Source organism: Hakea prostrata, chromosome 5 (genome assembly GCF_041222555.1).
Source record: "Hakea prostrata isolate BN-2017 chromosome 5, UWA_Hpros_2, whole genome shotgun sequence".
Taxonomy (NCBI): Eukaryota; Viridiplantae; Streptophyta; class Magnoliopsida; order Proteales; family Proteaceae; genus Hakea; species Hakea prostrata.
The window spans coordinates 20,409,648-20,420,145 of record NC_142604.1 but is presented as its reverse complement, the minus strand read 5'-3'; the positions used below and the strand labels follow the sequence as shown (position 1 = coordinate 20,420,145).

General features: G+C 37.8%; 1 protein-coding gene across 3 annotated transcripts in view; it reads left to right on the top strand.

Annotated features, from left to right (window-relative positions):
- The first annotated feature begins 889 nt into the window (after positions 1 to 889).
- EMB2788 (ribosome 60S biogenesis amino-terminal protein) overlaps positions 890 to 10,498 on the top strand; it is a 57,090-nt gene continuing 47,481 nt past the window's right edge. For 2 of the 3 annotated variants that reach the window (XM_089154720.1, XM_089154719.1), the window contains exons 1-3: positions 890 to 1,194; positions 1,458 to 2,601; positions 2,690 to 3,428. In XM_089154720.1, the coding sequence (XP_089010846.1) occupies positions 1,164 to 1,194; positions 1,458 to 2,601; positions 2,690 to 3,428 (1,914 nt within the window). In that variant the 5' untranslated portion in view covers positions 890 to 1,163. The remainder of the gene's footprint in view (positions 1,195 to 1,457; positions 2,602 to 2,689; positions 3,429 to 10,498) is intronic. The other variant, XM_089154721.1, reaches the window with a different exon arrangement.

Here is a 10,498-nt window from a genome sequence, read left to right as displayed (position 1 = left end):
AAAATAGGGGTACAACCAAGCAAGCCAGTAGAATCACTGCTGAAGGGCATAAAGAACTATGACGAGCAATTAAACATTTCTTCCAGAGTTGACAGCTGAAGGGCCACAAAATTTCAGTCATGTAGGAAAGAATCACGTTATATACTGATATGCACTGTAATGATAAAAAGAATCTTAATCTCAACAAGATGATATCATACCACAGAAGAAAAGCATTCAATAGAAATTAATATTGGACTACCTTGCAATTTATCAAAAGCAATGGAGATGATCATGGATGAGTAGCAGCTACCCTCAGAGAATTAAATAAAGTGTTTTTCAAATGTTACCTGAATGTTAAAATCGAGCTTCTTCTGCTTCTTCTTCCTCAATATCAGAGCTTCTTCTTCCCCAAAATTGATTTTGCTTCACATATGAAATAATCGAAATGAGAGCAAGCAGTCCCTTAACGATTTTTCTTCGTCATCGATTCCTCACTTCAAGCTTCTTCTTCAATCAATCATGATTCTTCAAGCTTCTTCTTCTTCTTATGAAGCTCAGAGATTGCTTCAAATTTAAAATGATCGAAATGAGACAGAGAGGGCGGTTTTGTGTTTTTCAATCGAAATAAACGTATGGTTTTTGAAAACGTATTTTTGAATCAGATATGGTCTTGGGAAAACGGATAAACGGTTCTTTGAATCGAACCACTGGACCGATCGATCTGGGTGGCCGAATAACAAAACCGATTGCTTTACAAGGTTTTGAATTTTTTTAATATTAGAAACAAGCCAACGGTCACGATCTTGCCTGGCAAGATCTTACAGTTGGCTTGACCATCGTGGGCATTTAAAGCGCAGGACTGAAGCAAAATTCTTTTAGCGTACGCACAATTTACCCTTACATTTTTTTCTTTCTTCTTTTCTTTTCATTTTAAATATAAATACATATATTTTTCTTCGTCTCCCTGCCCCTTTCTCGCAGCTCTGCCCCTGTTCTGCAGCTTGCTGCAACATAACAAGGCTCCTTAAGGACTGGTCTGCTGACTGCGGCGGCCGGCGTAAGAGTTAAACTGAGATAAGCAATTCATTCGAACAAGTAGGTTACGACTTCAAAACAGAAGAAGTGCTCCAAGTGACTCTGGGGAGCTCGAATCAAGCCAATAGCGGAAACGCAAGCTGAAGATGGAGTTCGAACCACATCTTCTGAACCAAGGTACGATTTTTTCTTTGTCTTTTTTCTTTTATTCTTCTTTCCCCTCCACCCACCCCCTGGTTTTGGCGCAAACAAGTTTGGAATGAGAGAGGGTTTCTGCAGCAATGCTGTGGGGGTGGGAATGAGAGTCGAAGTTGGGTTTGGCTATCTAGTTAGGTTTTTAAAGTGGGTTATGTTTATGTAGTTATGCTAGATAAACTGCATCATTCAACAAGGGAATAAAGCTGATATTTTGTTTTTCTTCTTTTTGTTTAATAAAAAAGAAGATGACGATGCAGATATAGTAGAGGCAGTGGATAATGAAGAGATGGGAAAAGAAAGCCTGAAGGTGGTTGTTAAGACATCCTACGATGTAAAATTAAGAGAGCTTTTGCGGAATATACACTCAGCTGAAATTAAGATATCCTCCGAAGCTTCAAAAGAATTCATCAGGTTACTGAGAAGTGATTCAGGTGGTGAAGTGCTTCATCAATATGTACAGGCTTCACCTTTACTCTCAGAGCTCATGGAAGCTTGGAAACTTCGACAAGGGAAGCCTGGTATGATGTATGTTCTTTCACTAATATCAGTTCTTTTTGATCATCCTGATGGAAAATACAAGTCCAATGATGTTGAAAGAATCACTATAAGCCGAAGATTGGACAAGATTGCTCGTTCAATTATTGAAACCAAGCTAGAAGATATTTACACAGAACTTAAAAGTAAGGAAGCAAAACGTCAAAATGCAGCATTATCATTAATGGCTGCAGTTGTTAGGCGTGGTGTGGGTTTAGCTACTGAGGTTGCTAGGAGTTTCGATTTTAAGCTTCCTGGGTTTCCTAAGCTCTCAGAATATCAACAAAAGAAGGCTGAGAAGAAGGGAAAGCATTCCACTAGACGTTCATTTATTGAATTTTCAATGTCATTTCTCGAGGTTGGGAATCCGAGGCTTTTAAGGTGGATCTTACAACAGAAGGACATGTATTCTGGTGTTCTACGTGGTCTTGGCAGTGATGATGATGACACTGTAGTTTATGTGCTCTCAATATTGCGGGATAGAGTTCTCACCCCTGAGTCCTTGGTGCCTCCGGGTCTGCGGAGTGTTCTTTTTGGAAGTGTTACTCTGGATCAATTAATTGTAATTTCAGGGAATCAGTTTGGTGGGCCCGCTGCTGATATTGCACACAAGGTTCTAGTTATGGTTTGCACTGATCCTTGTAATGGTTTGATGCCTGTTTCGAAGGTGGGTGCAAATCCATTAAAGGGCAACCCTAAGAGACTATTGGATGTCATGAAGAAGCTAAAAGCAACAGAAATCACTTGTCACAGGGAGTTACTTCTGGGTATTGTTACTGGTAGCCCGTTATTGGGTTCTGCATACATGGATGAATTCCCATATAGTCTTGAACCTCGCGCATCAGCTACATGGTGAATTTCCTATTTCGAAGTTTATTTTTTTCCATTTATCTCTATTTTCTTCTCTCTGAATGTGGATCATTTTGTTAATCATCTGCAGGCTTGCTGCCATATCCTTGGCAACTGACCTGGTTTCCTCAGCAGTCACTAGTCATCCTTTCAGTTCCCTTCCTTCACAGTCCCAAGATCCTCCTACTCTAGACAGTTTGGAGGTACAGTGTACATTGAAATGTATAATTCCCCGTGCATTCAGTCGGATGGTTATCAACAGGGGCTTACTTCACTCCGATGCTGTGGTGAAGCATGGATCTTTACGGCTTCTTCTGGAGGCACTGAAATCATTGGCTGGATTACTTGCTGCCATAGACTGTGCTTCCACTAACCAAACATTGCAGAGGTGGTTATCTCTCAAGAAAGAAATTCAGGACGAAGCTAGAGTTTTGTTGCCTGATCCTCAAGTGCTGTTGAAGTTGCTCTCTTCCTTAGGATCTAGCCACTCCAAGGCTTCAAAGTCAAGTTTAAAGAGAGAAAGAAAATCTTCAGACTTGTGTGATATTTATCAAAGGGATAAAGTGAAGAGGTTAAAATCTGATGTGGTGGATGGGGATTTTGATATCCTTATAAGTGGCATAAGCACCGAATCTGAGACTGCTTTACGATGTGAGGCTGGAAAAATCAAAGGCTCCTTTACTGTGGAGGAGTTGGATCATGAAATGGATTTTTCAAAGGTTGTATTTGGAATATGGGGATTAAATGATTGCTCAATTCTTGGGGATGAACAGAATGATGTTGACGTATACTTCCACTCGAAATTGCTTGACACATTGACATTATATATTGTAAGTTTAACTTCATTAAGTTTTTCTCTTGGTAAAAACATGGTCCATCCTCCTGCTTTTAATGGTTCAACCACAGTATCATCCTCCATCATGTTGCTGTCAAACTTACTAGGAGCAAAAACCTTGGGATAATTGGTTGTTTATGTGATCTGTTGGCATCGTAAATTCTTCTTTTAGTCAGTAGGGTAGGTTTATAGTTTAAAGCACGATAAATTTTATCACTTAATGACAAATGGGTTCTTAGTTACGAGGATTTGATTAGTAAGATTTTGATTTGAAAATTTCTACAGCATTATTTCACCAATTGGAATTTTGAAAATATAAAAATGCTAGATGACTTAAACTATTTAGTCACATGATGTTGCATCTGTGGCCTTACTGTTTGGTGCAAATGAGTGCCTTTTGTGTTGCAGTGATGAGTGTGTCTATAGTGTAATGTGGTATGGGCATTTATATGTGGTAGATCAAAATTATTCATCCAAAAAAAAGTGAGAAAATTCTAAATAATATGGAAATGTAGGACAAATTAAATGTTTGTACTCACTGAAGAAAAGGTCTTTATGTGAGTGAGTAAATGTCTTTGTGTATAATATGGAAATGTAGGACAAATTAAATGTTTGTACTCACTGAAGAAAATGTCTTTGTGTTATTAATGAGTTTATTGTATTACTGTATTCACTAAAATTGTACAATCAATCCTGCTTCTATCTATGCCAAATTGTTCATCTAAGAAAAATTAAATATGGGATGGCCCTGCTTTAGGAAAGTATAACACTTCAACAATATGTTATTTCAGAACCACAAAGGCATTATCTTGATACACTTTATGGGCTAGTCTATAGACTAGATCTTGTGGGCTGTAATCTTATCGCATCCTATAGCCCGTGGTTCGGAAGAATTAGGTGAATTCAATTGTATTTTAAGACCCTTAGTTATTTGGGTGACTTCAATGGTGTTTCCCTACCTTTACTCTAGTGTAGATAACATCATATGATGCTATTATGGGTTGCTTTTAATTTGCAAGACTTATTTTCGAAAATTGGAATTAATAATAGAAGGATTTGATCCTGAAGAAAATCATTGAATTTTTTGATTTATTTTTTCAAACATATCTCGGTATGTTGGTTGGTTCGGTTTAGTTGTGGGTTGGTTTAATTATAAGTTGTGGTTCAAGTTATTATTATTTAGTTGTTTAGTGAGGGTAGTTATGTAACTTTGTATATTTCATATTATTATAAATGAGAAGCTCAGAGGTCACATTGATCATCAAAGGATTCAATTATTTCAACATGATATTAGAGCCAAGTGAAAATTAGAATCGAAAAACATTTTTTCCTTCTCTTTCTTGACTTCTTTTCTTTTTTCTTCCACCTCGACTCTCTCTCTATCTGTGTGTGTGTGTGTTTCCGCCATCGACAGCAGCTTCCCCTTCTCTTTTCTCCTTTGTTTCTTCGTCCTTTGGGGTTCTTTCTTACTATCGGCCCCTCCTTGATGTTGTTCTCTTCTCTACTGCAATGAAGAACAATTTTTTTGAAGTTTTACACCTCTTGCGATGTTTTAAATTCTTCTAAAACAGTTTGAAAACTGAATAACAGCAGATTTGATGCAAGATTGATCAGAAAATTACTAAAAGATTGAATCAGAAAATTATAGCTGATCAGAGAAATATTTTCTGAAATTCTACACCCTCTTGCGATATTTGAGATTCTTATAAAACAGTTTGAAGCCTGAAGAATAGCAGGTTTGATCAGATTTTTTTCAGCAGATTTGATCAGAATTTTCAGAAGGTTTGATCAGAATTTTCAGCAGGTTTGATCAAAATTTGTTTGGATCAATCCGACTTCAATTTTTTTACTTTCTCGATATTTTTTTTTGGTGGTGTTTTTGGTGGGTGGATTGAAGATATGATAGCACCGGAGGTTTCTGCAGTTCCAACGAGTCATGAAAATTATCCCAACCTTCCATCACTATCTGTTATGTTTGATGGAATTAATTACTTGATTTGGTCTCGTTGTGCCTATTTAACAATTGCTGGAAGTGGTCTAGTCATTTATATTATGGGCACTAAAACCTTTGACTGTTGGCATTCTTCAAGTCAAGTGGATTTCAAATGCATCCGAATCTCACCAGGGATATTTATTGTTCGATACAACAACCCAAATTTGGAAGGTCACTAAAGAGACTATGGACAGTTGGAATGATGCGTAGATCTATGAGTTATGAAAGAAACTTCATGAGACCACATTGAAAGAGTTGGCAGTTGCCCAGTACTATGCTGAATTACGGTCTCTCTGGCAAGAGTTAGACCATTATGGTGACTACCAACCTATTAATCCTAATGATGTGGTTACCTATAAGAAATATGTTGACAAAATTTGGGTGTATGATTTTTTGGCTAGAATAAATGTGGAGTATGATCAAATTCGGGTAAAGGTTTTGAGTGTTCTTCCTTTCCTACACTAGAAAAATCCTATGCACTTGTTCAATGTGAGGAGAGTCATTGTCTGTCTATGCTACATAACCCGTTAGTGGAAAAATCTGCTCTTCAGAGTGTGAGTATGGTGTCCAAAACAGAATCAGTCAAAGATGTGGTTAAGTTTGAGCATTGCCACAAACCCTATCATACCAAAGCCACATATTGGAAATTACATGGGAAGCTTGCTGATTTTGAACAAAAAAAGGCTTAAAAGAAGGGTGAACCCAAGGCTCATCATTCAGAAATGGTTTTTGCAGCACCAACTTCAGATATTGGTTTTTTCCACGAAGAGTTGCTTGCTCTGAGGCGCATTCTACAGTCTTCTACTGCTGCCGTTGCCATTGCTTCTTCCAATGCCTCGTCAATTGCATATTTGAATTCCTACCTTGCTACTTTAGGTACCGTATTTAAAGGCTTCCATGCTTTTTCAGTTTCTGCTCCATAGATTATTGATACTGGAGCGTCATACCATATGATAGGTTCTACTTCTCCTTTCTTGAATTATTTACCTACCTCAAGGAAAGATAAAGTCCGTATAACTGATGACTCTTACTCTTCCATTGTTGGAAAGGGAACCATACAACATTCACCGTCCCTTTCTTTGTCCTTAGTTTTACATGTTTCATATTTTTCTACTAACCTTCTTTCCATTAGTAGTCTTACCAATGACTTGAATTGTAAGGTAACATTTTCCCCTTTCTACTGTGTTTTTTAGGATTTAGTAACGGGGTAGGAGATTGGACATGGTAAACTAGACAATGGACTCTACTTGTTAGAATCGAATGGAGCCTTTTCTTTTGCTATTCTTGCTACTCCTCATCAGGTTAATTTGTTGGCCCTCCACCAATGGCATCATAGGGCTAGACCATTTCCTTATAGGAACTTTAAGAAAACTTTTTCTCGATTTAGTCTCATTCTGTCATAGGGATATTTTTTTGTGAAGCTTGTGTTTTTGCTAAACAGACTCGTTCAAGTTATTTGTCTTTTAATAATAATAGAATTTTCATTTCTTTTATGTTAATTCATAGTGATGTGTGGGGGGCCTTGTCGACGTATATTTGTTAGTGGTCATCGTTTTTTTGTTACTTTTATTGATTGTCATTCTTGATCCACATGGATTTATCTTTTAAAACAAAAAAATGAAGTTTTTTGATGTTTTCAAGATTTTCATAACATGGGTAAAGGTCAATTCAATGCCACTGTAAAGGTCCTTCGTAGTGACAATGGAATCAAGTATAGTGAAAAAGAATTTTGGAGATACCTCTCTAATTCTGACATGATACACTAGACTAGTTGTGTTGATACTTGATACTGCAGCCCAAAATGAAGTGGCCGAATGGAAGAACAAACAATTCTTAGAGATTGCTCGTTCTCTTCTAATTGCCATGAATGTCCCCAACCAATATTGGAGTAATGCAGTGCTTTGTGCATCATACCTCATGAATAGGATGCCCAGTAGAATCCTTGACTTCAAATTCCCCGGTGAGGTCCTTTAAGGGACATCTTTCTTTATAGTTCCTTCAAGGATATTTGGTTGTGGGTGTCATGCCAGAACTTCGATCCACAAAAGTAAGTTGGAACCTTGTGGCTTCTGCTGCATTTTTCTGGGGTATTCTGCTACTCAAAAGGGTTACAAATGTTACCATCTTCTTTTGAGGAGGACAATAGTGTCCAGGGATGTCATCTTTAATGAGTCTACTCCTTATTATACACCTCTCAGGGGGAGACTCTAAGAGTAGAGGTGTTCTTTCCTACTTTGGATATTCCTGTCACATGTAGAGATCTACCAAACCCAATTCAGCCCCAGTTAGAGGTTTAGGAAGAGATTCTTGAACAGGGGGAGCATTCGGCCAGCATACACGTAAACACCCAGTCTTCCCTTTCCCCCTTTGAACCTTGTGAGGATCCTATCCAAGGGGAGACCATTCCTGTAAGGCACACTATTGAGTTTTTTCATAGGCAAGTTGACCAAAGCAAGGATATGCATACCTATTAGAGGAAGAAAATTGGTCGGCAACAACAGGTAAAGAAGGTTGACATGTTACCACTTTCCTAATCCAGATATAGGTCTTGGAAGTATCATTGAGGTATTTTCTTCTGACCTTCCTATTGCTGTTAAAAAAGGAATCAGATCATGTACTCAGCATCCTATAGCTAAATATGTTTCCTATGATTCTTTGTCTGACTCCTACCAAGCCTTCATATCTTCTTTATCTATTGCATCAGTTCATAGACTTGGTAGGAAGCCTATACTGATAAAAATTGGAAGGCAAGAATGGTAGAGGAAATGCATGTTATGAAGAAGAATGGTACTTGGGAGTTGGTTACTCTTCCTCCAGGGAAACAATTGGTAGGTTGTACGTGGGTGTTCGTGGTAAAACAAAACATGAATGGTTCAGTCAACGGATTGAAGGCTAGATTGGTTGCAAAAGGGTTCACTCAGACTTATGGAATTAATTATCAAGAGACCTTTGCTTCTGTTGGAAAATTGAATATAGTCAGGGTCTTGTTATCAGTGGCTGTGAATCAAGATTGGGATTTACATCAAGGGATTCTCTGATAGCAAAACAAAAGGGAAGGTTTGTCGGTTGAAGAGGTCGATTTATGGGTTGAAGCAATCTCTCCGGTGTTGGTTTGGATGCCTCCAAAAGACCGTGACATCGATAGGTTACAAGCAAAGTAATGATGACCATACTCTCTTTGTGGAAAGGCCAGGAACTCACATCATGCTTCTTATAGTCTATGTAGGTGACATTGTCATCACTGGGAATGATGGGGCAGAAATACAAAAGCTGAAGAGCTTCCTCGTCAAGGAATTTGAGGTTAAAGATCTAGGGAAACTCAGGTATTTCCTGGGTATTAAGGTTGCTAGGTTAGAAAAAGGCATTTATTTGTCCCAACGCAAGTATATCCTAGACTTACTTTCGGAAGTGGGAATGTTGGGATGTAAAGCCATGGATACCCTAATTGAAGCATGTATTAAGCTTTAAAGAGAAAGAGGGAGTACTAGTAGATAAAGGGAGATGTTAGGGGTTGGTTGGAAAACTGATTTATTTGTCTCACACTAGACCTGACATTGCTTTCTTAGTAAGCCTAGTGAGCCAGTTTTTGCATGGCCCATACTTGACTCATATGAATACTGTTACTAGAATACTTCAATATTTGAAGTGTCCACACTAGGAAAGGGAATACTTTTGTGACCCTCAGATAATTTGAAAGTTGAAGCTTATACAAATACTGAGAGGTAGTTCACCTGACAGAAAATCAATATTAGGATGCTGTACATTTGTTGGGGAAATCTAGTAACCTGGAGAAGTAAGAAGCAAAATGTGGTGTCATTGTTTACTATAGAGGCCGAGTGTAGATCCATGGTTCGAGGAGTATGTGAACTTTTATGGCTGAAGGGTCTGTTAGAAGATATTGGGTTTCTGTTAAGTCCCGTCGCTGTTGTATTGTGACAATAGGGCTGCCATCAATATAACCAATAATCCAGTGCAACATGATCATACAAAACATATTCAGATAGATAGATTTTTTGTCAAAGGAAAGTTGGAGTAAGGGCTGATATGCATGCCTTTTGTGAGATCTGGAGATCTAAGTAGTTGACATCTTTACTAAATGACTGAAGGAAGGAGACTTCTACCTTGTTTTGAGCAAGTTAGGCATGATTAACATCTATGCCTCAACTTGAGGGGGAGTGTTGGTTGGTTTGGTTTATTTGTGGGTTGGTTTAATTATAAGTTGTGGTTCAAGTTATTATTATTCAGTTGTTTAGTGAGGGTAAGTAACTAAGTATGTAACTTTGTATATTTTATATTATTTATAAATAAGGAGCTTAGGGGTCACATTGATCATCTAAGGATTCAATTATTTCCACATGGTTCATACAATATACACAAAGTGAAAGTGATCTCCGTGTAGGAGTGATGCATTTCTTTTGAGGAAAACTTTGTTTGGCAGTGTCTTTTCTTGGGTGGTTTTTTGTTTCCATTTCTTGTTGTGCTATCACGAGTAATTGTGTTCTATAAGATCTCTATTAATCAAGGATTCAAGTCCTACTCCACCCCACCAAACACCCCCCGCCCCCCCAAAAAAAAGGAGAAAAAAGAAAAAAAGAAGACCCAAACAAAACTGGCATCCCAAGATAGTTGAAGGTTTTTAGATTTGTACCACTTTGAAAGCTAGAGACTTTGGCCACAGATGAAAATAGAAAATTGATAGCTATTTGGTGTTCAAGTGTATTCTTATACTGATATGCTGGAACTCATGGCTCAAGACAATTTTTGATCACTTATCGAAAGGCTGGACATATTATTTTTTGTGGAACAGTGAAATTTTGAGTGCTTATGAGTCTCATGCAGATGGACTACGTCTTTGTCTGAAGAGGGTTGTCTTGTGTTATTTAGTGCTTTGCTATCTGTGTCATTATATTAAAACCTAGTTTGGTGAACTTTCTAGCACTTGCTAGTTAAAAGGGATGTTTTGGTTTTTTGCTACTTTAGGGTAGTCAACTTCATATATTTCTTATTCTGCTTCTTTTGCTTTGCTGGTAGTATTCTCTTCCTAGTAAGTTTGTCTTTCTTCTATTCCCTAT